At 51.7% G+C, this 26,320-nt stretch overlaps 2 protein-coding genes across 2 annotated transcripts in view; both read right to left on the bottom strand.

Annotated features, from left to right (window-relative positions):
• Positions 1-228: 228 nt before the first annotated feature.
• On the bottom strand, positions 229-2,292 carry GBX2 (gastrulation brain homeobox 2). Its single transcript, XM_032408323.1, has 2 exons — positions 1,770-2,292; positions 229-752 (listed from the first exon to the last, which is right to left on the bottom strand). Exons 1-2 carry the CDS (start codon positions 2,290-2,292, stop codon positions 229-231), a joined length of 1,047 nt encoding a protein of 348 aa, XP_032264214.1.
• Positions 2,293-21,460: 19,168 nt separating this feature from the next.
• ASB18 (ankyrin repeat and SOCS box containing 18) overlaps positions 21,461-26,320 on the bottom strand; it is a 60,309-nt gene continuing 55,449 nt past the window's right edge. The window contains exons 5-6 of the mRNA XM_032408251.1: positions 22,576-22,689; positions 21,461-21,838 (exon numbers count right to left, since the gene is read on the bottom strand). Of these exons, the coding sequence (XP_032264142.1) occupies positions 21,653-21,838; positions 22,576-22,689 (300 nt within the window). The 3' untranslated portion in view covers positions 21,461-21,652. The remainder of the gene's footprint in view (positions 21,839-22,575; positions 22,690-26,320) is intronic.

Below are 26,320 nucleotides of genomic sequence, written 5' to 3'. Positions count from 1 at the left end.
AGTAGGATAGTATAATAAATATTTAGTGTGTCTTCAGGTGTAGCTGTAGCCCCTTCAAAAGCAGTCTTTTAAGCCTTTTTTAATGAATATACTCTCAATGTGCTTGGGATGTCCAAAGTTGGGGGGGGTGACTTTGAGTTTTGCTTCAAACATGGCAGAGGCCACCGTGGTTCCCTCCAGAGCTATGGCTTCTCCACGGTGGTCCAGGCCCTGGCTCTCCCTGGGCCCTCAGGGCCGGGCCTGCTCCAGCTGCTGATGCTGACTTCTGATAGCGAACCTGCTGACGTGGACGGGGATGGGGACGACGATCTTGGGGTTCCTGGAGGGCTCCCCTGTCTTGGAATTGGCATTGCCAGCCTTCACGCGTTTCCACTTGGCCCGGCGGTTCTGGAACCAGATTTTCACTTGCACCTCGCTGAGTTTGAGGGCGTGGGCGATCTGCGAGCGCTCGGTCAGTGAGAGGTACTTTTTGCAGTGGAACTCCTTCTCCAGCTCGAGCAGCTGCTCACTGGTGAAGGCAGTCCGCCGCCGCCGGTTCTTGCCCGTGGACGTGGTGCTGCCCGCGGCCCCGCCGCTCGGCGGGGTCTCCTCCAGCGCATGGCCGGGGTCTTCCTCCTTGTGAGCCGCCTGGCCAGTCAGATTGTCATCCGAGCTGTAGTCCAGATCACTCTCCAGCGAGAAACTCTCCTCCTTGCCCTTCGGGTCGTCTTCCACCTTTGACTCGTCTTTCCCTTGCCCTCTGACAGCCCCGACTGAAAGCAAAACCAAACGGCGTTTTATTACATTTCGCACACTGGCCTTCCTTTCCCCTTCCCACCCTCACTTGGGCCTTTTCCCCCCTTAGCGGATTGTCTTTCTATGACATTAACACATTGTGATTTCCTGGCCTTTGAGGGGCAGAGAAGGGGGGGGGGCGTGAGAAAGCTCAAAGGAGGAAAGAAGACAGTACAGGCGACGGCCCTTTGCCCAGAACCATTACTCAAGGGGCCGCCAGGCCACGTCTGCACCCTCCCAGCCTCCGGCAGCTTAAGGCATAAGTAACAGGAGGCGTGAGGCCCAAGAGAGCGTCCTCTTTGTCCCCAGGGTGGGGGCTGGGTGAAGACGGAGGGGGAAATTCATGATCCATCTTGCCCCCCCAATGAGAATTTAGTGAACCTCAATTTACATCGCAGTCAAAGTGGAGACACAGGGAGGTACAGATCCCAGACCGTCTCTCTTTTTTTTTTTTTTTTTTTGAGACAGATAATGTTTGTAAAAGGGAAGTTTTGCAGCCTTAGGAGAAGTTCCCACCAGACACCCCAACACACAGGCAGACGCACAACCTCCCAGGAATCCGCTTCTCTCGGGCAAGCCCAGTGAAGGGGTTTAATAGGTCTGGGCGCCCCCTGAGCACACGCACTGCTGAGACGCACAGCCCAACCCGCCACCCCTAAGGGCTGAAACCTACCCGGGATCCCAGGTCAAGGCGCGCGGGAGGGGGCATAGACTCATCCAAATTCGCCGCGAGACAGATCAGCCGCCCCGCGCAGCAGCTGGCCCCGGGGGCTAAATGCCACCCCACCCCCTAGCTTGTTGCTCGGCTCTAAATGCCCCCCGGAGGCCTCGCGGCACAGCTCCGCCGCGTCCTCCTGCTGCTCGGGAGGGGGGAAGCCGGGGCGGGGGTCGGGAGGGGCTCGGCCTCGCCCCCTCGGCCCCAGCGGGAACCTGGAGCTGGCTCGCCCCCGCCCCCTCCCGCCCCCGCGCCCGGGTCGCGCGCGCCGCCGACTCACCGAGCGACGCTTGCACAGCCTCGGCCGCGGAGAAGGCAAGCAACGAGCCCTCCTTGGCCAGGAAGCCTTTGCCGTCCTCGGGGTCGGCTTGCAGCGCCTCCGCCTTGTCGAAGTTGCCGCCGCCCGGCAGCGGCTGCGGCGCGAACTTGCGGGCGGCCGCCGCCTCCTGGTGCTGGGGAGACGCGGAGAAGCCTCCGGGCAGCGTAGCCATGAGCGTGGAGGTGAGCGCCATGCCCTGCGCCAGGCTGGAGCAGAAGCCGGTGGGCAGGCTGGGGATCTGGTGGTGAGGGTGCGCGGGCGGCAGCGCGGGCTGCAGCGCGGCCTGGGGCAGCGCGGGTGGCGGCGGCGGCGGCGGCGGCAGCACCACCGGCCGGTAGGGCATAAACATGGGGTAGCCGGTGTAGACGAAATGGCCAGGGCTGGGCTGCGGCGGGCTGCCGATCAGCGAGTCTATGCTGAAGGCGGTACTACTCCCCAGCGGGCGCTGCATCATCATCAGCGACGGCGGGAACGCTGCGCTCATAGACGCGCTCGGGAGAGGCCAGCGAGAGGCGAAAAGTCCCCGCGCCGCGCCGCCGCCAGGAAGCCCGCCGGGCGCCGGGAGCACAGCCGGGTGCGCCGGGCAGGGGCCGGCCGGGACCCTGAAAGCAGGCGCCGCCGCCCCTCAGTCCTGGGCGGGTTGCATGCCCGGCGGGAGCGCGTGTGGGCGGTGCGCGGGGGGAGGCCGTGCGCCCGGGAGTGGAGAGGGCACCCGGGCCCCGCGGGCACGCTGAAGCCTCTGCCCGCCGCCTGCCCGTCGGAGCCCGCGCGCGTCTCGTCTGCCACCCTCGGCCCCGGCTCGGAGCCGTCGGTGCGTCCGTCTGTCGGATCCGCAGTCCGTCGCCTCCCGCGGGCCGCTGGGGAGCGCGCGAAGCTGGCGCACTTGTCTTCGGCGGGCGCCGCCAGCACCTTTAAATCGCGCTCCTCTTTCTCATTCACATTTTGCCTGCTGCCCGGCCGGGCTTACCTCACGTGGGGCCGGGCGCCACCGCCTATTGGCTGAGCCAGGAGGGGGCGGGGGCGAAATCGGGACTCCGCCCCTTCCACCAGGGCTGGCGTTGAGCCGGCTGCGGGCGCCACCGGCGGAGCGCGCGGGCCCGAGAGCCGGAACCTGCGCGCCGGGCCCGCGCCGCGCAAACTTGAAAGGGGGCTGTTGGCTCCAAAGCTCCACGGCTCGAACCCCGCGGCCCGACAGCCTTGTCGAGGCCTCCTCCCAGGGCAGCTTCCGGGGTTAGGACCTACCGCCGCTGGGCCGAGGGCGTTTTATTTCTTCCTCAAATGCCCTGGAACAAACCTGCCCGCGGCTCACCCTAGCGTTGGGTGCTGCTGCTGCGCCCGTGGTCCAGAAGAGGTTCCCGGAGTTGGCAACAAGGTCCTGCCCCTTCACATCCGCCCCTAGGGCCCTGGTCGGGAGCTGGAAGGCCCCAGCCACCGGCGGGAGCCGGCCGGGTTGCTCGCTGCGCCCCCCGCGCTCCCGGGCGGGGCGGGGAGGCTGCTGGTTCCCCCATCCCGACCTGGGCCCTCCTGTGAGCGATCCCTTCTCATTTTTCATGACATTCTTAATCATCGCACCTATTTACACACTTTGCCTGCGCGCACCAAAATAACAGCCACGATAATTATGATAATAAAGCCAGTCCTTTATCTGCTCCATCCTCGGGGAGGAAGGGGGAGTTGCTGTGCCTCCAGACTGTATAACGTGAGATTATCCTGATGAAAGCTTTATGATGTTTGCTCAAATAAAAGCTGCGTTTTGTAAATAGGCGCTAATTAAGCACGTTGAGAACGGAGGGAGCGCTCACCCCGGCGCCGCCACCCGGTTTCCTGAATGAGGACTCGAGGGCGCGCGGTTCCCCTTTGCCTACTGCAGGATGGAGCCGATTCCCTCAAGATGTTTCCCCTGTCTCAACAATGGTAAAACCCCAGAATTTGGGAGTAAGGGGACTGGCGGGGAGGGAGTGGGAGCTAGGGAGGTGCTTATCCCCTTCTCTATGACAAAAACAAAAACTTCCAGTGCTTGAATTTCTCTTTAAAAATGGAATCGTTCGTGGCAAGGGCAGCCCGCGCAATGCGCGTCAGCGCGCGCGGGCCTTCCACGCGCCTCCAGGGCCCGGGCTCCAACTTCCCGGGTCTAGACGTTCGCCCGGAACCGCTGACAAGCACCTGGCTCGCGAGGAGAGGAGAGAAGGGCATTGTTAGATCAGTCATTAAAAATCAGCTCACGCCGAGGAGCTAGTGGTTGGGGAGTTGGCCCGTGTTGGACGTGTGTTATGTATCACTTACAAGCACATTTAATTGGGAGATAAAGATAAATCGATCTTTATGAATTTATCGACCCTATTCTTTGAAGCTCTTCTTTCTCGCTCTTCTTTCTCCTGCTCTAACCCCAAGGCCCCCAGGGGGACGTCTTAATTCCAGAGCACCTACCTCTTCAGCCAGGAACCCACTGCCCACCCAAAGGGCCCCTGAGGAAAGAGAGGAGGGTGCATCCCCGGCGCCCCCGAGGGCTGGGAAAACTCGCCGGCCCCGCCGCCAGCCGCCCTCCTCCTGCTCGCCTCCTCCCCCCCGCGCCACCGCCACCCGGACAAAGACGTCTCGAGCGCGTTTCCCCACTCCAGGCCGCAGTAATAGATGGCTCCGGCGGCAGGCGGTTTGAAAGGAATTCATTAGGACGCCGCTAACTGCGCCGCCTGCGCTCCCTTCACGCCCAGAGCCCGAGGTGGCTTAGGCGGCGTGAGGGGGGATCGTTGGAATCCGCGGGGCAGGAGGTGTCTGTGGGGTCTCTAAGCTCTAGCCCTCTTTCTCCACTCCTACAAAAGAAGAAAAAGAAGAAAAGGAAAAGGAAAAAAAAAAATCGAAGCCCAGGGCAAAAGGCTGGTTTCTTTATGAGCATAATAAATACTCCATCTCATTATGAGATAGTTAACAGGCACAGAGTCTCTGGTATGGTTACCTTGTTTTTTGAATACTAAGAAAAAATGTTCGACTCCTTGCTTGATTTACGTTGCTACAGCCGGGTCTTTTCGCCGCTTGACGCTGGGCCTGTGTAAGCTGTTACTCATTTTACCTAGGCAGATTTGCCATCCACTTTGCTATTTCGCCGGAAAAATATTGTTCTAGGGACTTCCGTCGCCTGATTACCCTCCGAGAGAGACAGGCATTCCTTTGATTATTTTGGTGATAATTCTACATTTAAAGTTCAGCAAGAAGATTTAGGTCCGTTGAATTATAGCTACACTTGAAATAATTTGATGGCATATTATTTGCATCCATAAATTGCTGTGGAAAGTATTGACTGCGGGGGTTATAATACTAATCTTCTTTTATTAGTGAGTTCAGAGAATTCTCATCAATATGAATTTTATTTACTAGTGTGCTTTTTCTCGAATGCAATGCAGTAATATTTTCTCATCTAATGCTTAACTGCTCAGAAAACGACTGTTGGCGTCATAAAAGGATTCTTGTGTTTCGCCGTGATTAACAAGATTCATTCGGGGCACCTCAGCTACCTGCAAAGCGTTCAGAGCGTGGGGACTGCGGATAATAAAAGCCCCTAGAGTTCTTCCTCGTCTCCTCAGAGAGATTTATGGGTAGCGAGCGACAGGTACATGGTTTATCCATCCTTCGGATTCCTACCTGCTTACCTCGGAACTGCCTCAAACTGCAGAGGCCTTGGGGTGACTCGGCTCAGCCCAGGCTGCGCAGGAAGACCACCCGGCGCAGATCTTTGCAACTTTGCCTTAAGAGGTCCCCCACCCCCAGCTCCCTGGGATTAGGAAAAAGGAAGGACGCAACCTCAGGCACATCTGGGTCCTCCAACTCTAGTTAACTTTCCGCGAACTTCTCCCCCCGCACCCCGCCCCCCAGGAAGGCTCCCGCGGGGATGAAGGTGGCCCACCCCCTGGGCACTTTCCTTGGCTGGTGCCAAGCTGGTGTCAAGATAGTATTAAGCCACTTAAAACCTCAGACGTCAGTAAAAGTGAGGGTAATTAAGTTGTCTCCACGCTTCGGGGCTGTCCCAGTCAATGTTTGCATGCAGGTGTATGGAGGTTGAGTATAAAATGCTAAATGCACAAGTAAATGAATATTCATGTGGCAAACTTGCGTTGGCCCGCCGAGTCCAGACCCGAGGAGGAAGCACCACGAACCGCGCCTTTTCACGCTGCCGCCAGGGTGGAGGTCGCGGGCGGTCGTGGAGAAGGGGCAGCGTGGGCGCCCCAGGTCTCCGTGGGTGCGGAGACACCCGCAGACCTAGCGGGCCGGGTGCTCCCGCCCGCCGCCCAGTCCCAGGAGACAAGCTGGTTTCTCTGGCAACCGTGTTGTTTTTATTTATAGAGACTTTGAGTGGCCTGATCATTCGGTCATTGCAGCAGCTCTTGCTCCTGGCAATCGTTGGGAAATAGCTTGGGATGGGTTTTATTTATGGAAGGGCAATTGGGATTCACACCCAGCAAACCCACAACAGTCCCTCCCAAGCCCAAGACGCACTTACAAAGGGGTGCTTGTGTAAAATTCCCCATCAGACACACCAATTTGCAAGTAGCAGAAAGCATTGAAGCCTCATCTTTTTTAACTATTTTATTCAGCCTTTTTTTTTTTTTAATCTGAAAGCCCAAAATAGACTCCATGTGGTTCTAAGTGAAGTCAGCCCTTGGCTGGCTTTGAAATAGCTCCTGCAATTATGTAAAAGAGCCATTCACTAACAGGACGGAATTAAAAGGGATCTCGCCCGCTTCCCTTTCATTGCCAACTTCTCCTGTTTGGCTTTTCAAAGCACTTCCAACACGATGTCTTTCTCCAGGACAAAAGGCAGAACAAAAAAAGTCCCCAAACTTGTAAATTGAACGTCAAGGGAACTTTAAACAATTTAAAGCCCATAAATAATGATAAAGGGGACTGGCAAAAAAGGCAAACCCATTCAATTAATAGAGTTTCCCAAGCAAAGATCAAGTGGTTTATAAAATGAAAGTCTTTGGTTTCATTATCCTCCTCCTTGACCATGCAGAAAGCAGGACAGGGGGGTTTTCTAAAGCGCCCTGAAGAAGAAACACTTTAAGGGACTGTGTGTGCTGCGACATTCTTATGTAGAAAGTTTTGCTTTTTGTCCCCCACCCTCAAAGTAGCAGAAACAAAACCGCAAACCAGAAACGTGAAGGGGAGGAGACTTTTTTTTTTTTTCCCCCCTGGTGCATTTTCTTGGGGAAGTTGGAAAATGTTCCCGGCAGGCCTGAAGGCCGGGAAACCTGACCCTTAACACCTGCGCCGCCCTCCCCACCCCAGTGCGGAGCAACACGCGGAGCCACGGCCCCCTGGCCTGCGAGCGGTGCCCTCGTGGGATTTAGGGGCCGGGGTGAGGGGGTTCCTGCACCGCCCGGGAGCCTGGGGGCTGCGGGCGTGGACTGGCCGACCTGGCACCCTATCCTGGGCTCGGCTGCGGACCCCGGGCCTAGGCGTTCGAGGGTCCCTTTTGGGAATAGCCGTACAGGTTGGAGTGGGGAGTGCGTGACCACTGGGGGTACTGGATGGCCCGGGAAGCCCCGCGCCCGCGCTCAACCAGAGAAGGGGGATCCTCTGCAGGGACTGAGCCCGGCCGCCCCGGGGTTCCCAGCATGGGAAGAGGGCGCGTCAGGCGGAGGCCGGGCGCGAGCCGGGGCCCCAGGGCTGCAGTTGGGGGACGGAGGCTGAGGCGCAGACGACAAGGGACGGCGAGGGCGAGGGCTGGGCTGCACAGGAGGAGTGTCCACTTGGGTCCGGCCCGGGGCTGGCTGCTCGCGGGGTCCGGGAGGCCGTGCGGTCTGCGAAACCCCGGCCCTGGGGCGCTGGGGGAGGGAGGCGCAGGCCGCGGGGCGTTTCTCACCTGGCTCTATCTCCTCGCATCTGCCCTCTCGGATTCCCGCGGCCCCACCTTTCAGGGACTTCAAACGACCCCCTGCCACCCGGCGCCCGACTTTCATCTCCCCGCACAGCGGGCATTGTTTGCGGGACTTCACAGATATGCTAATCCGGGGGCCGCGAAACGGGCGGCCTGGGAGGCGGGCAGAGGGCACGGAGGGGTGAGGAGGGGCGCAGCCCGGACTGGGGCCTAGGGGACCGCCTGTCGAGCAGGCCTCCTGGGATGCCGGGGTCCACTACCGTCCCCGCGGCCCGTCGGCCCGCCTTCTCCTGGAAGGCCCCGGGCTGCACACGGCCGGCGTCCGATGGATGCTGAAGTCGGAAGCGTCGGGCTCAGCCGTGCGCCCCGCGAGCTTCCAGCTCCCAAGATGAGACCGTGGGTCGGGGGAGAGGCCGGCCAAGGACTCGCGCGCGTCTCCCCGATGGCTGGGAGTCGGGAGACCCCCCGCCCCCCCCCCGCCCCGGCCCTCGCCAAGCAGGGCCCCTGCCGCTGCCCCTCGATAGCCCAGACCCCTGTAGGCGGGTTGTCTTTTAAAAAAGACGCGGTTTACCGCGACTTCATCCCTTTAACCCTTTCGAGCCCACCCTGGAGGGAGCAAGAGAGTGTTTGGGTCAACAGCTACCCGCATCTGGGGCGGCGCTCCCACTTTAACTTCTGCGGGGACCGAACAAAAAGCAGCCATGGCTTTTAGACGGAACTCCGCTTCCCCTTCTTCCAGAAATACTTGCAAAGCGGAGCCCGCGCTTGCATTGGTTACCGCCCCTTCCGACTGGAAAACAGAACCTAGAGAAGAGGTCTCCAGACTGGGGCGAGCCATTGGGTGTAAACACAGGGGAGAGAAGTTGGCTAACTGGGGAGGGAGCATGAGAATGGCCTGTGTGCCTCCTGTGGATTTCCGGGGGAAAGGTCTTTGTAAAAGTGCACTTAGCAGTAAGCTCATCTAGAAAAACTCCAGGTGGGTATGTGTGTACCTGACCAACCTAGCTCCGCTGAGGGTTCCCAGAAGGACACTTGTGACTAGTAGGGACAGCAACTCAAGGAGGGCCACCTTAAATGTCAGGCTTTCCCAAGGAGAGGGTGGAAGGGATGTGTGCCGAGGAGGGCTGGGGAGAGCCCTTCTATTAGCCCACAATTGGAGGAAGCTAACAATAGATACCAACCCCGCCTCAAAAGGCAGGCGGGGACACTTGGCTTACAATAGAGCACCCAGCTTACAGAACCGGGGAAAAGAAATGTGCTTGCTCCAAAGCCCCTGGGATGGACGCATTCCACATTGGAGGGAGATCCCAGGGTAGATCTCTGACTCTTGTTTGAGGGGCTAAAAAGACTTTAAGCAGCACAGTCAGTGACGAGGGCAGTGAGTAGAGACTGGCCACAGGACTTAGCGCTCCTCTCCACCCTCCTTGCCTCACCCATCCCCTTTGCTAACCGATCTGAGGCTAGCTGTAGGCCATTGGCCATAAGGGAGTGAGCCAGTTTCCTTCAGTGAGGTTTGAGAAGTGAAAATCTAAGTAGCCACCTGCATTTGCCAGGCAGGGACAATCTAAAAACCATTCCCTAGTTACATCATACACACTCACCGTCTTTATTGCTCTCTGCTACTGCATGAGAAGCTTGCAGTGGTCCAGGAAGGAGACCGTCCTTGTTTTTAGGCCTTTTAATTCCCTGCTGTCTCACGTTCCCTAAATATACAGCCCCTCGTTGGTGAGGTGATTGCAGAAATAATTGGATATGCTGACCTGCCAGGCCTTGGAAACAGAAGAATCTTGGTATTCCCCCCCCCCCCCCCCCTTGTCATCTGAAAAAATGCAGGGGAACTGAATTTGCCTGACTTTGCTGCCGACAGTGATCTCCCTTATGGGAGAGTTCTGGAACTTTAGGGAAAGAAGGAACCAAGAGCAAGGATGGAGAGCAAACTCTGACATCCCAAAGTATCTTCAGCTAGGGGCCAACCTGCTAGAGCACCTGTGGGTCACACAGGAGAAAGGGGGAATGAGGAGAGAGGAGCTCTTTGAGGCCCAGCAGGAAAAAATCCAGAAAACTTGAATGCTGTCCCCATACTGTCCTAGGGGACACTTCTGGGTTTTGTAGGAAATGAAAACATTTTTTTTTTTTTTTTTTGGTGGGACATGTTGTCCTTGTGTGTGTGTGTGTGTTGAGAGTGCCTGCTTTTCCTCCCCCCTCCCTCCTTCCTTTCTTCCCTCTCCCTCCTTCCTTCCTTCCCTCTCCCTCCTTCCTTCCCTCTCCCTCCTCCCTCCTTCCTTCCTTCCTTCCCTCTTTCCTTCTGTCCTTCCCTCCCTCTTTTCCTCCTTCAGTCCCTCCCACCTTCTTCCTTCCTTCCTTCCTTCCTTCCTTCCAACAGAGAGTTAAAGAAAGCCTGCTGTTCATACCTTACTATCTAGTGTTTATTCTTTTTTTTTTAAAGATTTTATTTATTCATAAGAGACAGAGAGAGAGAGAGAGAGGCAGAGGGAGAAGCAGGCTCCCCACTGAGCAGGGAGCCCGATGCGGGACTCGATCCCAGGAGTCTGGGATCATGACCTGAGCCGAAGGCAGATGCTTAACCATCTGAGCCACCCAGGCACCCTATCTAGTGTTTATTCTGCACAGTGACTTTGAAACACCCTTCGAAGTGAAGTTATTCACGTGGGTGTCCACACTGAGGGTGACGGCTGCCTTCAGGGACATTGCCACAGACACCAGGAGAGGGGTTCGGAGGCTGCTTCTGGGGGCCCCTGTGGGTGTCCGATGCCTGTTCAAACCAGCCCACAGCAGAGCAGCGGTCCAGCGCGGTGACAGACCTGAGGATGGGGCAGGGGCAGGGCTGGTGGAGAGGGCCTCTTGCAGGCCTCTGCCTCAGGCTCTCCTCCCCCCCCCCCCCCCCCCCCCGGGCAAGTGTGAAAAACTAGGTTCTTCTGGGAAATGAGCCAAAGCCAGAAGCCATCCTGCTCGTCTCCACCCGGACAAACCTTCTGTTCTCTGAAGTCTGGGACAATAATGAATGGGAAGCTTCAGAACTAGCAGAAATTGATCATGATGGCTCAGAGAGTGCGGGTGATTGACATCATGTGACCAATTTGATGCATTCACTGAGTTCAGGGACTTCCCCTCCCCCCTTGCTCACCATGTCCTCTCCTTCTAGTCATTAATTTTGTTTTTGAGAAGATGAGTATTTTAGAATCTGTTTGTTATTGTGCTGTGATAGTCCTAGCTTATCTTTTGCTTGTTATAATTTCCCCCTGTTCTAAGTTTCTCTCAGACCCACTTAAATTGCAACAAACACCCACCACCACCATCACCACCACAACAAAACCCAAGAAAACCTCAGGACACTTAAGAAATGAGAGACTTTTAAAAGTTCAACTTCATTCTACCCCAAAAAACATTCAAATTCAGTTCATTCCATATTACTGAATGTTATTTGGAAATTAATACTTTAAAATGTAATGAACTGAATACGTCCTTGTATTTTGCAACACAAATTTCACACTGCACATTTTCAATTTAATGATGTAACAAGGCTATTTCCTATCTGTAAACAGAACTCAAATGTGTATTATGTATTTTAATAAATTAATGAGGGAATGACAGGAAACATTTTTATTTGAGGCTTCACAATTTCCAAAGGATTAACAGCCTGAAAAGACGTGGGTGTGCAGAGCGCTCAGGGATCCGCATCGCCCCCTATGGGCCATGGAAGTAATGGCATCTGCTATAGAGCCTGTTTGGGCTCCGCGGTTCCAGGGGAGTAGACGGCTCCCCGGCTCCCCTTCTCAGAGATAAGAAGGCCTGAGACGTCTATTTTTTTCATGTCTACAATTGCATAAGAAAAAGATTCCCAATTTCTTTTCATTATAAACGTCCAGGGCACAAGAGAAGCCTTTGTGACAAACGAGGGGGGAAGATCAGACACAAAGTACTAGGAAATATGATCCGATTTTGGATGTGATAATAGAAACCCCACCTCGGGCTCTCTTTAAAACCCAAATTTTCCTGACTCTGACTCATCCTGAGCAGCCTCATCCAGGAAGTGGATGGATAAGAAACCCTGTAACATCTGGGCCTGACCGGCATGGGCGCACCGCCGAGCTCACCGCGGCCTCAGTTGCCCCATCTGCGTAATGGGCGGGAACCCCGGCTCTCTCCCACCAGCGGCCAGACTGCGTTTCTAAAACGGGGGTAATTAATATAGCGCTTCTGCCACGGGTTGTCGCGGAACCGAATTAGATCACGTAGCACTCCTTGGCAGGGGCCCCGGCCCAGAGTGGTTGCTCAGTAGGGTGGCTGCACTGGGCGCCGACCGCCAGCCCGGGGCGTCGCAGAGTGCTGGATGGATGTGGGGCAGCCAGGGCCGCAAGCCTGTGCGCTCAGAGGGAGGGTGTCAATTTGAGGGCAGCCTCTGATCACAAGACTCTCGAGCATTTAAAGACAAACTACAGGCCACCAATGGAACAGGATACTGTGTAGTATTTAACACACACGACTACTGGGGGTGGGGGGTGGGGGTTGCAGGTCCCAGAGCACCGCCCCCGGGTCGGCTCAGTGTCAGCCCCTCCGCACGCACTGAGACCGGTGCAGAGGCAGTTCCCCGCCCTGGGAGCTTCCTCTGCAGTGGGCTCTCATCACCAAATTGAGCACCAGAAGGGCATAAAGCACTGTCTTCCTAGGGAGATGGCCTCTATGTCATTTTAGATTATTTTATTTTAAATAAAAGCTCTGTAAATTCTGTTAACGTGCTAAACAAACAAACAAACAGACCCTAAATCCTCAACTCTTTGGGGAGGGAATAGGCAACTCGTGCACTTTACCCTCTTGCTCCCCCCCAAACTCCATGTCCTCAGGGCTCCCATCGCGATCTCACCGTCGGAGTTTTGAACGTGGCTGGGGTACTGGGGTGGACGAGGCTGGGGGGCCGGACGCGGGTGCGCGACCAGGACCAAGGGCTGACCGCTCCTTTCCTCTCCTGGGCTCCGTTTTCGCGGCAGGACCCTGGCTCGAGGGCGCCCCCTGCGGGCCGCGGTCGGGATCGGTCCCTCGGAGCGGGGGAGCCCGGCTGTGGCTATCCCGACGGGAGGGGCGCCCCGCCAAGGTCCCGGCAGGCTGGAGTCCCCCGCACTCCCGCACTTCTGGTCTCTGAGCAGCAGGGGCCTCGAGTCCTCGTTTCGGGTGTGTGTGCTGGGGGCGCTTTTACCGACCCCCTCCCCCGGGTGGTTTTTTTTTTTTTTTTTTTTGGAAAGGAGCAAACATCTCCAGTTTTAATGTGGCCCAATTATCTCGTTTAAACGACTTAAAATGTTTCTCTTTAACTCATTTCAATCTAGTAAATATGCTTCAGCAAGTAGCTAATTTCTCAGGGATGGCTTCGCCTCGTCATTTGCATATAAAGCGCGTCGGGGGCCGGCCCCCTCTTGGGGTGCCCAGGTCGCAGGCAGCTGGGCCATCTCCTCCGGGGCGGGGGGGGGGGGGGGGGGCGCCTGGGTTTGGCCCGGGAAGGCGGAGGCCGCGGTCGGCGATTGGGCCCGGGGACCAGAGCAGCAGCGGGGGCGGGGCATCCAGGCCCCCGGGAGGGGGCAACCCCTCCTCCGAGCGCCCCCCTCCGCGCCTGCGGCCACCGCATCAACCCCCGGGCCCCCGCCCGCTCCCGTCCCAGGGAGGGGCAGCCCCTTGGATGCCACTAGGGCGCGAGGGGCAGGGGCGCATTTATCCCCAAGTGCGTTTATTAAATCGCGTCTGGAGATAGATGGACGTGGATACAGGAGAGGAAATCGCAGCGCTCAGTTGAGCAATCTTCTGGCTTTAAATTCCGAATAAAAGTCTCAAATATTCCCGGGTCAGGGGGGCACTGTCTCATTAAAACCACTCTCGTCCTGAAACTGCAATGCAGACATTAAAGTGCAGTATTTTTCAATTAGAGCTGACGAATTCAATCAAAATTCCATAGATTAGGATGAAATGAGGCATGGGTCATTTACAGGGGAATTTAATTGCCGAGCCATTAGACAAATAGTATATTTGCCATTCCCGCGTTATCCATCATTTTCGACATCAATACCGGGGCCGCATCTCCCCGTCCGCAGCCGCCCGGCGTCGGCTGTAAACACTCCCTTCCCTGTATCTTCTGATTATATCTGATTTCATTTAGGGCCATGGGGGATTATAAATGTTCACGCAATCAAGTTCATTAGGACTTCAAATCGCATTTCTGATTGGGATCGCTCTGCCGCTGTCCTCGGTGCGCCTTTCAAACCCCAGGACGAGGCTTTCAAAAACATCTTTTTGAATTTAAAGCTGCACATCCTTTTGTCTTCCGACGTCCCCTCCCGCCTCCCCCTCCCCCGGGGCGGCCCCCACGCCCCCCTGTCCTCCTTCACGGGGGAGCAGTCCCGAACCCCATCGCCCCGCGGGCGGGACCCCCGCGCCCCCCCCAGACCCGCCTTCGAGACCCCCAAGGCTGGGCGACAAACCCCCCGCGCGGCCGCGGGGCTCTCAGGACCCCCGAAGCATGAGCGGGGCGCGGGGGGGTCGGACCCCAAGCGCTGGCGGATCGTGGGTGGGTACCCGGCCCTGCTGCTCGTGCCCGGGTTGGTCGCCGCGGGGAGCGAGTGGGGCGCCGGGCACCTTGGAGTCTCGGGGCCGCAGGCCTCTTGGCGGCCATTGGGCCCGACCCTGGGGACCAACACATGGGATCCCTTTCCTGGCAGACCCCTTTGACTCCAGAAAGGAGGGCGGGGGCGGGCCCCAGCAATTCTCTCTTCCTATTAGCACACCCAAGAAACAAAGGAGCAGACTCTTCTGGGGAGAGCTCGGCAAGGAAGGCTCGAGACATCCCTTCCAGCACAGTTGAAAAATAACAGCTTAATATTAACTGCTTCTCATAAAAATATACTTTCACAGTGATACAGTTACAAGAAGAAACCCTCATTTTACCCCCGTACTTTGTGCTCATCGCTGTTAGCTGCCTCAGTAATTTAATTGGAATGAAACTTGAGAAATGTGTCATTTTTGAAGAATTTATGCATCACTTCCTAGAAATCTCATTGTGTTAACTAGGAGCCTACTGCGTTCTGTTTAGAACCCATAATCACATTTTTATGTGTCTGTATTACGAGTTAATGTGACCTCCTGTCTTTAGCAGATAAAAAAATATTCTTTTTCCATAACATCTACATCCAACTCCGGTTTGCATAAAGTACCTGGAAACCCTGTTTCCCCAATGTTCTGCAAACTTATCAACTTTCTCTAGAGCAGGGCGAAGACATGTGAATGGAAAAAGTACCTACTAAATGAATAATTACACACCAAATTAAAACCCTGCATTAAACATAGTCGACAGCAAATACTGCATTCTCAATCATGTTTATTGCTTACAAATTGCATTACAAAGAAATCTACTCTTTTTATTGGCGTGATTAAGCAGAGTGTTAGGACTGCAGAAATACCATTCTGTTAGATTAGATGGAGGCTGAAGCCGGGCTCGTTCCATTGCCATGGTGAATGTATAATTTTGTTAAAGAACACGTTTAACACACAAATGAGGATTAGCTGTCATTATGGCATCATAAAAGAGTCCTCTTAAAGTTATATTTATTTATAAAACATTGCCTATAAAACGTGCATATTTAATACAAAAGAAGTAGGCAATTCCATAATCAATATTTTAATTACTGAGTTTTTTATTATAGCAGCACAATTCTATATGATACGTTACAATTCTGTAGCTTTTCTATATTCTCCTCCCCTTTTTCCTGTGAGCTAAAACCTTGTTTTCTTCTCTTCAGTTCTGGGGGGAGTGGGTTGGTGGTCGTGGGGAAGACCGTTTGCTTATGGCGCCACCTGCAGGATTCTATGGAAATGAGTTTCAATCCTTGCACTCCTCCGCGGGGCTCTAGGAATGTCACCTCAGGCTTGTTGCAGCAATTCAGTGAAATTAGTTTTTGTTTTAAAATAGAACGATGTTGGCAGTTTCACGACAAAATCCTGGGGTTTGAAAAGTATACTTACATCCACAAGTAAGATGCGGTATTGATCACAGTTGATACTTTGGGGTTTCTGAATATCCCAAGGGCACATCGAAAATTTGAGTAAGGAATGGTTTATTCTTGAAATAATGGGATAAAAGGTGCAATATTCCTGGTTTATCACTCGGTCCTTGGGCAGCCCTTAAGAGATGAAAAGCACTTGGCAAGCTAATAATATCTGCGATTGCAGTGATTAAGCCTCCCCTCAGTTGCCCCGCATCAGGACCGGTCACTGGAGCAGACCAGCTCATTCTCCAAGCCTATATTTTATACCATTTTTGTAGAGGGTTAAGTGTTCTTTGCAAAAGTTCAACAGCCTGCCCCATCAATGTGTGTCTAAAGGGTTATTTCAGAGATTGGAAAATGTGACAATTGTATATAGTAACTGGGATTAGCAAATGCTTCCAAAGGAGTCAGTGGTTTTGATTTTCTTCAAAACATGCTGCATAGGGGCACCTGGGTGGCTCAGTCGTTAAGCGTCTGCCTTCGGCTCAGGTCATGATCCCAGGGTCCTGGGATCGAGCCCTGCATCAGGCTCCCTGCTCAGCAGAGAGTCTGCTTCTCCCTCTCCCTCTGCCTGCCACTCCCACTGCTTGTTCTCTCTCTCTATCAAATAAATAAATAAAATCTTTAAAAAAACAAAAACAAAAAACCATGCTGCATTGATGATTATCATGTAACTTAAAATTAAACAGACACAAAGACACTAAAAGACCGGCCCAATGCTGTGTTCAGAATTTTAGACATGACACGTCCCAGGGTGCCATGTCCACGTACTGGCCGCCTGTGGACTGTGGATTGTGTCTGGCCATCCCGCCGTGGACGCTTCGGCCTGTGTGGGGCACAGCCAGGACGCATGGAGGCGGACCTCCTCAGGACCACTGCTGGTGGAGACCCTCACTTGTGTATTTTTGAACTCTCAGGGGTCGGATGACAAGTAGTATCGTCAAAGACACTCAATAAAAGCGGAAGGAAACTATTCCTCTGTTATCTTTTTTTAGTGGAAACAGCATTTACTCTTTTGTTACCTTCTGATTCTTGAGCCATGTGAATCCATCATTAAAAACTAAATATGAAGTTGAAAAAAACAGTTTAGGTCTTATGGAATTGAGTTTATGTAATATACTCAAAGGGAAAAGTAATGATGTCATCGGAACAGCTTAAGAATGGAAAACATTTTTAGATCCTTTAATAAAAATATACCAGGGTACATTTTGTTCACTGGAAGAGAAGTCAGCCAGGATAATTCTAGCTTTAAAGTAGAATGTCTTGGGGCGCCTGGCTGGCTCAGTCGGAGGAGCATGCGACTCTTGATCTCAGGGCTGTGCATTGGAGCCCCATGTTGGGTGTAGAGATACTTAAAAAATAAAAAAAGTAAAGTAGAATGTCTTTTTGGATAATTTATTTCACCTAGCTTACTTCTCTCCCTCCCTCCTTCCTCTTAGTCCTGTCCTCCCCCTCCCCCTATTTCTCTTTCTTATCTATGTAGACTTTCCCAGTCCCCTTGATATGAGAATTTCCTAATACCTGTAGCGCATGCTAGACACAATCATCAAAACAACAAGTTTTTTTTTAAATACAGATTTTATTTATTTGTCAGAGAGAGAGAGAGAGCATAAGCAGGGGGAGCGGCAGAGGGAGAGGGAGAAGCAGACTCCCCTGCTGAGCAGGGACCCCCTTCCAGGACTCGATCCCAGGACCCGAGCCGAAGGCAGACGCTTGACCCACTGAGCCACCCAGGCGTCCCAAAACAAGTTTTTTGACAGGTATTTTATTTTTGGCCAAACAAAGCAAATTGCTAGCAGTAATTGCATTCTGAAAAACTATGAATGACTTCCATGGGATTTGATGATTGAGATAGCCCCAAACAACCCCACGAGGCATTTTTGTCCCATACAGTCATGACCATCATTCGGGAGCAAATGGATGGCCATGGATGGCCACTAGAACCCAGGGGATTTGAATGAACCTCTAGTGCCGGTGTATTTTCTGCCTTTTCTCGTGAAGCTGCGGTGTCATGTTCCCGATGAGCGTTGCTAGGTTCCTGTCGTGCAGCAGTGCAGGCTGACCAAGAGTGTGGGGCTGGCTGGTGGAGTGGGGTGAGGGTGCTTCTCAAGGAATTTCCCGATGGTGTGTGGGACACCGTGGGGAGAGCGAGGGGTGGGGAGGTGCCTGAGCTTCCACCTGTCCTGCGACTAAATAAGCATCTCTCATTTGGTGCAGAGCCGAAGCCAGAGAGAGAGTGGCCCAGAAGGGGACCCTTCCTCTCCACAGCCCACCCCACCATGTGCCAGGTCTGTCCAGCAGTCTGGCTGACAAGTGGGTCTTCTTTGCTTGGCTGGGAGCTGCCCAAGGAGGAGGAGCCCGTGAGCCTGTCTTGTTGATGACGGGCCCTCAGCCCCAAGACGAGCAGGCTCAGTCATGGTGGGTTAAAGCAATGAGCAAAGGACTGAATCAGTGAGTGAATGATTAAACCTGAGGATTTTTTTTTTTAAGATTTTATTTATTTATTTGAGAGAGAGAGCACACAAGCGGGGGAGCGGCAGGCAGAGGGAGAGGGAGAAGCAGACTCCCTGCTGAGCAGGGAGCCCCATGCGGGACTCCATCCCAGGACCCCGGGATCATGACCTGAGAGCTGAAGGCAGCCGCTTAACTGACTGAGCCACCCAGGTGCCCCACCCCCCAGAAAAATTAAACCTGAGGAACTTTAGGGATTAGCTCTTCTGGGAATATCTACATGTTCTAAGAAAGTTCTTGGAGGTGAAAACAATGAAAAAGGATGAATTTCCTCCAGGCTGCTATAGGAAGCCATCCAGGCTTCCCGGTGATAATCCTGTTATCATTTAAGCTGTTATTTGGGGGGAAAACATGTTTTGGGAAACCCAATAATTGATCATCATTTATCAGAATTTTAGAAATATAAAGTCAGTATGTTTTAAGTTCTGCTTTGTTCCAGGATAAAACCTCTGTAAATGTTAGTGCATTTCAGAAATACAACCGAACTGTTTTCTACGGTGGGTGGGCTGGGGAGGGTGGCTGGAGAAGCCATCCTGTAAGGACAGCATGTTTGCTCAGCTTCTCATTTGCAAAATCCAGTGGGGACAGGGCTCCCTGGGGGCTGCTGTAGCTGTGTTTCTTACCCTGGACTCTTGTCCTTCCTGTTTGTTCTTATAAATAACATGACTTCGCTTTTCCACTTTTTATCCCTTTCTTGGGCCATTTTCTTCTAATAATAATGCAATCATATAACAGAAGGAACCATTTATTGAGTTTCTACTCTGGGCCGGCTCTGGATCTGGGGCTTTGCGGTCTCTGTACTCAGTGGGGCAGCCCACCAGGAGCAGGGGTGTCACCAACGCTTGTGACCCACACAACCTGCCCCCCCCCCCCCCCCCCCCGTACCTCCAGAGTCAGAATCTGCAATTCAGCAAGATCATTTTAGAGTTGGAGAAGCCCTGCCTTCCATCAGTTCTCTCATGGAATTCTGATCCAACAAGAGGGGTGCAGATACTTGCACCTTCCAGCTGAGCAAATCACATCCGATTTCTGTTAAGTAACTGTTCTTGCTCCATGGGGCAGCCCCATCTCTGGGGGGTCACTGTGGGCTCCCACCTGTCCTGCAGTGTGCTGCATGCCTTTCCAGGACAAAGCCATCTCCCCAGAGTCCCACTGTGACCACATCTACTCACCTGCTCTGTGGATCCTCATGGCTTCTCCAGTGAAGTTCAGAATCCCTAGTCTGGAAGCCAAGGCCCTCCTAGTCGGCCCCCATGCTGTCCAGCCCTTTCTTCTTCTAGTTGCCAAAGCGTGGGGACCTTCCCTTCCAGGAGGACGAATCTCTCTTCCTCCATCATGTCCTGTACCTTCTGGCACACTGCCATCTCCTTGGGAGGAGGGGTGTGAGGAATCCTGAAGCCATGTGCACACAGGCCTTTTCTAGGTCAGGTGAGTTGTCTGTCTTAGGGATGTGTGTGGGGGGGTGCGCCTGGGTGGCTCAGTCAGTTAAGCGTCCGACTCTTGGTTTCAGCTCAGGTCATGATCTCAGGGTCATGAGATCAAGCCCTGCATCGGGCTCCATGCTCAACAGGGAGTCTGCTTGGGATTCTCTCTCTCCCTCTGCCCGAACTCCACTGTCTCTCTCAAATAAAAATAAATACAATCTTTAATAAAAAGGGTGGGATGTGGGTGGGTCAGCTGCAGGTGCTGGGGGATGTGGTCCTATCACCCCCTTGGCCCACTGTGTTGAAATCAAGGCTCAGCCTGGCTACCCGCTTTGGGATGTCTGCCCGCACTGGGTAGGCCCTGTCCGGCCCCCTTTCCAGCTCTGCTGTAGGCTTCGTCATGGTGCATACACCGTCCCACCTGTGGGGCAGGTGTTTGTGAGGCTGTCCGCTCCTTTCCAGATTGCAGCAGTGGGACGCACGCCCTGCCCCACTAGGTGTGTCTCAGCAGCACCTGGCACAGGCTCAAAGAGGAAAAAATGGACTCACTGCTTATCCACAGAGGATGATCATAAAGAGCTCTCATTTTAGGGGCGCCTGGTTGGCTCAGTCAGCTAAGTGTCTGACTCTTAATTTAGACGCGGGTCATGATCTCAGGGTCATGAGATCGAGCCCCATGTTGCGCTGTGCACTGAAGGTGGAGCCTGCTTAAGGTTCTCTCTCTCCTTCTGCCCCTTCCCTGCTTGTGCTCTCTAAAAAAAATATGGCATATTAATAGAAAATTTGAGGTTTAGTAAGGCCAACAGATCAAGAGACAATTGCCATGGAAAAGATAGTTTATTACTCACCATTCCCAAGAGAAGGGGCATATCATACCACAGGGGGCCACATGGGGACGTACCAGGGTTGGTCAGGAGGTCGGGGGAGGGGATGGGGTCAGAAGCCTTTATTGTGGTTTTCATGGATGGAACAGGCCAGGCAGGATAGACAGGCTTAGGATCAGCTGGTCTGAATAATTTCAGCAGGCTCTGGGGTATAAAGGCTGTCCCTATCTCTCTGGCACCTCGCCCTGGGACAGTTAGGACTGGTGGAAGGTAGCCCAGAGTGTGACAGCCCAGTAAAGGTGGTGCTTAAGGGGGCGGTGTGTCCTCTGGACTGGTTGGTTTGCATTTGAAAAGCATGCTTGGGGGTGAGCTGTCTCTAGGAATTGGCTGACCCTGGGAGGTGCAGTCCCTCCAGGGTCAGCAAGGCCCCGGATGTCAAAGCACCAGAATACAGAATATAAAAGATAGGGTTTATACCTTGACCCTTAGAACGTCTCTCTGGTTATGTGATGCTCAGGCTGATGGCAACCTCCACCAACCCGTCTATCCTGGCATCTGTCTTCCTGGACTATTGCCCGCAGCTGAATCCGTTGGGGTTCGGTGAGGGTGTCAGATAGAAGACTCACATGGGATCACAATGTTGGGCTCGCCACCTCTCCCATGTCCTTTAGGGAGTTCTGGGCTGTAATGTGCTGAGAAGCACCAGTGGGCTCCAGAAGGGCACACTTGTACAGAAACAGGTGCCCTCTCTCAGTATGTTGTCACGTGTTGGGGACAGAGCCTTTCTAGGTGGCCAGGCTTCAGGAAGGGTGGGGCGCTCCTGTGAGGCAGTCTGAAGGCTGAGGGGCAACATGGATGCTGTTAACCCTTTGCAGGGAAAATATGTATACCTTTTAGTTCAACTTCTGTTGAAAAATACTTTCTGATCCAAATACTATGATATTTGCAGTGTTGATCCTCATAAGCAACCCAGAGAGGCAGAAAGGCCTTTTATTACCAGTTCCATTCCAAAGTGACAGTGAAGCTCAGTGAGGCCGCTGCGTCGGCCAGGGGACATGGGAGGTGCCATCCAGGTCTGCCCCTCTTCGCCCGCGGTGCTCTCCTCAACACACAGCCTCCACGGACGGCAGCGGTGAGAGCTAGAGCCTTAGTCCGAACGCTCTGGTTTTCAGTGCAAAACACCCTCTGGCTCCAAAAGGAGGTAATTTTGCAGGGACTTTGGCAAGGGTAACAGGGGTACGAGGTGAAAGCACTTTTTGCCAAATAATTTCCGAATGGCACAGCGGCAAAGATGCTGCAGACAGCGTGGGGTGTGGGCCAAGGCGAAGAAAGACTGGTAGAAGGCCTGGTGCATCTGGAAGGAAGGCAGATGGAACATAAACCCGAGCGCATGGACCCGACAGCCAGAAGACCCCACGTGTGCAGTGCCCTCCACCAAGAGGGTGTGTATATTTTTCGGAGGTGCAGTTCCTGTGGGGGTCTGAGGGAAGTCCGTTTTGGGTGGTAAGACAGATAACACAGGTTAATCTCCTCACATCCCTCTCTGCTCCCCCCCCGCACAGTGCATTTGCTGTTGAGCCATGTGCACAGAACTCAAGTCAATGAGACATGAGGGGAAATCTTCTAGAGGCTTCTGGGAAAAAAATGCCCTCACTGTTTCTTAATCGACGGTGACTGTGGACTCTGTTGGGTACATATGTGGTGCCTGCCGCTGCGTCGGCCACATCTAAGCTCTCACGGGGAGGAGGCGGACACATAGGAGCAGAGCCTGTGGATTCAGGTGGCTCGGGCGGCGCCCACCCTTCTCTGGGGGGATGGGGTTACTCAAGCCCTGATGCTCCTCAAGCCGAGCCGGGTGGGTCAGGTTTCTGCTCCTTGCAGCCAATAGCATCCCAACTGTAATAACAGCTCTTGGCTGCATGATTCCTCCCGAGGAAAACCAGCGATGCTCAGCTACACTTCCACGCTTTCCCTTTCTCTGTCCTTCTTCAGATGCTCTACGGTTCCCTGGGGATAGTGCCTAGGCGCACACGGGGGTGAGCAGAAGGACAAGGCTCTTGTACTGAGGGCAAGGAAGGGCGGCTCCCTTACCTGAGATACTTCCTCAGGAATCACTTCCCTCCAGGACTCGGACACGCGGAGCTGAGGGTAGGCGTTGAACAGAGTCTCAATAACTGTGGGAGCCGGGGCACAGGTCTTCAGCACCTGGTTGGAAGTGGTGGGAGACCAAGCTCACGTTGACTGGGTTTTGGGTTCAGGTGGGGGAAGGGCCAGCAGATATGGCGGTGTGTTTGGGTCTCACTTCTGTCACTTCCTGGCTGTGGGACTGAGGACAGTGGGGCCATGGGAGTTAGTTCCCAAAAAGCACAAGGCAGCGCTCTGGGAGGGGGCCTGTCTTAGCACCATGATGGCTGCAGGTCCCAAGTCTGGGCTTAGGAATGGCTTGCTCATTCCTGTGCCCAGGAGCAGAGTGCCCAGAGCTCCACGGGCTCTCCTGGCCTCTGCATTGCTGCTCAGAGCAAAGGGGAAAGTTTGGTCCAAGGATGGTGTTTGTAATTTCTTATCTCAACTTTCTAATATGTCAGGACAATGAGGGAGAATTGCTTTGCTGTTGAATTTCCTCCTGGCTTGGCCTTTCTATTTTATTTTCCATCCCCACTGGCGAAGGATTCCTGTTTTCTTATTAGCAAGTTTTACAATTCAGCCTCATCAGTTTCATCATGAAGATGAGAACACTATTTGCTTTTTTTAAAAAATAAATTTCTTGTGATGGTGAATGTCAGTGAGCACAAAAGTAGACCCAATGGTATGATGACCTCCATGTACCCACCATCAACCCATGGCCAGTCCCGTGCCATCCACACCCCCGTCACCTCCCCCAGGATTATTTTAAAGCCAATGCAATGGGTCCTGTCATTTCATCTGTAAATATTTCAGTGGGACTCTTGTAGGACACTTCAGGAGAAACACAACATCATAATAAGACCTGAGAAATTAACAAGTTTCTTAGCATCTTCTAATGTATGGCCAGTGTTAAAATTCACAAATTTCTCTTAAATGCCATTATATGAAAAAAAAAATTGTTTGAATAAGAACCCAAGTAAAGGCCAACAGGGTTGAGATTGGTCAATGTATTATCAGAGCTCTCATTTTTGTGTCATGTTATTTATTTGTTGAAGAAACTGGGTTATTTGTCCAGCAGAGTTTCTCAGTGTTGGGATTTTGCTCCTGGTATTGCTGTAGGGTTTTGAAACATGATGCTCTTTGTCTACTTTTTATAAATTCATAGTTGGATTGGGAAGATTGATCAAATTCAGATTTGATTTTGGGGAGGGGCAGGGCAACTTTATAGTCTTCTGTTTTTGAGGTTTAAGATTTACCAAGTGTTGTAAAATTAGTATTTCTTCATTGAGAAAACTGAGTTAAGCAATTTTCTTAAGATCAGGCACCAAATATCTATAGCAGACAATTAACAGGCAGTCCCAACAGCTGAGCTCACTGGGGCTCTCTGAACAAAGTCAAATAGAAGACAGACCTAAATCACTCAGTATGGTTGCTCCATTCACAACTTGCTGAGTTCCCTTCAGATATGAAACCCTTTTTAAATATATTAAAACAAAACAGGAAATTAATATCTCTTTGTTTAGAGATAAGCACTATTAGCATTTTGTATATACTAATGTTTTATGCATTTAGACAAAAAATTAATATATACAGTAAAAGTGGACTAATACTTTGCCTATTATTTTGAAACCTGATTTTTGTCCACTCAAAATCGATTGTGAACAATTCAGAAATTACAAATGAGCATTTCAACATCATTTCAGGAGCCATATATTTTATGAATATATTATAATGTATTCAATGAAGTGACTATTGTAAATGGATGTTATAAACAATGAACACTCTTGAATATAATTCTATCTCTTTCTGCCTCCAACAATTCTTATTTAGATAACAAGATAAATCTGTCCCCTTCTGACACTGAATTCCTGGAAGTAGAAATGTAGGGTCAAGGATTATGTACATTTTAAAGGTTTTTAAAACATACTGTCAAATTTTAAGTTTGTAAATGATCACAACTTTTTGAAGAAATGAGTATGAGAGTGCCTCTTTCTCCTCTACCCAAATCATCTCATTAATTATTTAAATTTGATAGATACAATATGGAATATTTACATTTTTGTTGACCATTTGTCTTCCTTTATAAATTGCTAAATTATGTCTTTTGCTCAGTTTTTCTATAGTATGTTCATTTTCTTTAGTAATTTGTAAATACACTTTATTAAGGTTATTTTTTAGTCAGTCATATTTTTTTAGATTTTATTTATTTATTTGACGCTTAACAACTGAGCCACCCAGGCTCCCCACAGATAGTCATTTTTACAAATAACAGTATTTTCTCCTCTCAGTATAAATATTTCACATTTATTTTTCTTGTCTTATTACATTGACCAGAGCTTTAAAGTTCAATGTTAAAGATTTGTTTATTTACGAGAGAGAGAGACAGAGAGATATATCAAGCACATGTGTGTGCAGGGAGAGGGGCAGTGGGAGAGAATCTTTAAACAGACTCCCCACTGAGCTCAGAGCGCGGCCAGGGGCTCCATCTCACAACCCTGAGATCATGACCTGAGCCAAAACCAAGAGCCGGATGCTTAGCCAAATGAGCCACCCAGGCGCTCCTAAAGTTCAATGTTAAATAACAATACTGATAGCAGACATCATCATCTTATTCCTAATTTTTTAAAAAGATTTTATTTATTTATTTGACAGAAAGAGACACAGCGAGAGAGGGAACACAAGCAGGGGGAGTGGGAGAGGGAGAAGCAGGCTTCCCGCGGAGCAGGGAGCCCAATGCGGGGCTCGATCCCAGGACCCTGGGATCATGACCTGAGCCGAAGGCAGATGCTTAACAACTGAGCCACCCAGGTGCCCCAATTTGCTAAGATTTCTGTATTTAAGAACTAAATATGGTTTGTCATTTCACTTTTTTAACCTACTTTTGTCAGGTTTTAATGTGACTTTATGCCAACTTAGTCAATTTAGAAAATTTCTATCTTTTTAACACCCTGGAAGATTTTAAAAGTACATACTTATTGGAATTAAGAAGGCACAACAGATCTTGCATTTAACACTGTCTAAGCCTGGCCTTAAGCTGCAGGTAATATCAAGTTATTATCACTTTCTCTTCCATGGTTATTGGTATACTTTGTTTTGATTTTTTCTTTTTTGAAAAATATTTTATTTTTAAGTAATCTCTACACTCAACATGGGGCTTGAACTCACAACCCCAAGATCAAGAGTTGCATGCTGTACTGACTGAGCCAGCCAGGTGCCCCTTGATTTCTTCTTGAATCAATTTTGTTAATGTATATTTCCTGAAAAACAATCATTTTATTTTATTTATTTTTAAAAAAATTAATTCCAGTATAGTTAACATACAGTGTTATATTAGTTTCAGGTATACAGTATGGTGATTCAACAATTCTATACTCAGTGCTCATCATGATGAGTGCACCCTTAGTCCCCTTCACCTACTTCACCCATCCCCCCCCCCCCCTGGCCCCTCTGGTAACCACCAGTTTGTTCTCTATAGTTAAGAGTCTGGGTTTTTTTTTTTTTTTTTGGTTTGGTTTGGTTTTGTTTTTTGTCTCTTTTCTTCTTTGTTCATTTGTCTTAGTTCTTAAATCCACATATGAGTTAGATCATATGGTATTTGTCTTTCTCTAACTGACTTATTTCACTTAGCATTATACTCTAGCTACACCCATGTTGTTGCAAATGGCAACAATCTTCATTTTAAAGAAATTTAGCATTGCATATGTATCCATCA

This window comes from Phoca vitulina, unplaced genomic scaffold (assembly GCF_004348235.1).
Source record: "Phoca vitulina isolate PV1807 unplaced genomic scaffold, GSC_HSeal_1.0 scaffold1, whole genome shotgun sequence".
NCBI lineage: Eukaryota > Metazoa > Chordata > Mammalia > Carnivora > Phocidae > Phoca > Phoca vitulina.
Note: the sequence above shows the minus strand (reverse complement) of the source record. Positions and strands in the feature narration are given on the sequence as shown.

What these genes read in the sequence shown, in the direction of transcription:
- GBX2 (XM_032408323.1), bottom strand. Translation starts at nt 2,292, where the DNA reads ATGAGCGCAGCGTTCCCGCCGTCGCTGATGATGATGCAGCGCCCGCTG. An exon ending in GGCTGTGCAAGCGTCGCTCG is followed by an intron (nt 753 to 1,769) that starts GTGAGTCGGCGG and finishes TTTTGCTTTCAG; the next exon opens with TCGGGGCTGTCAGAGGGCAA.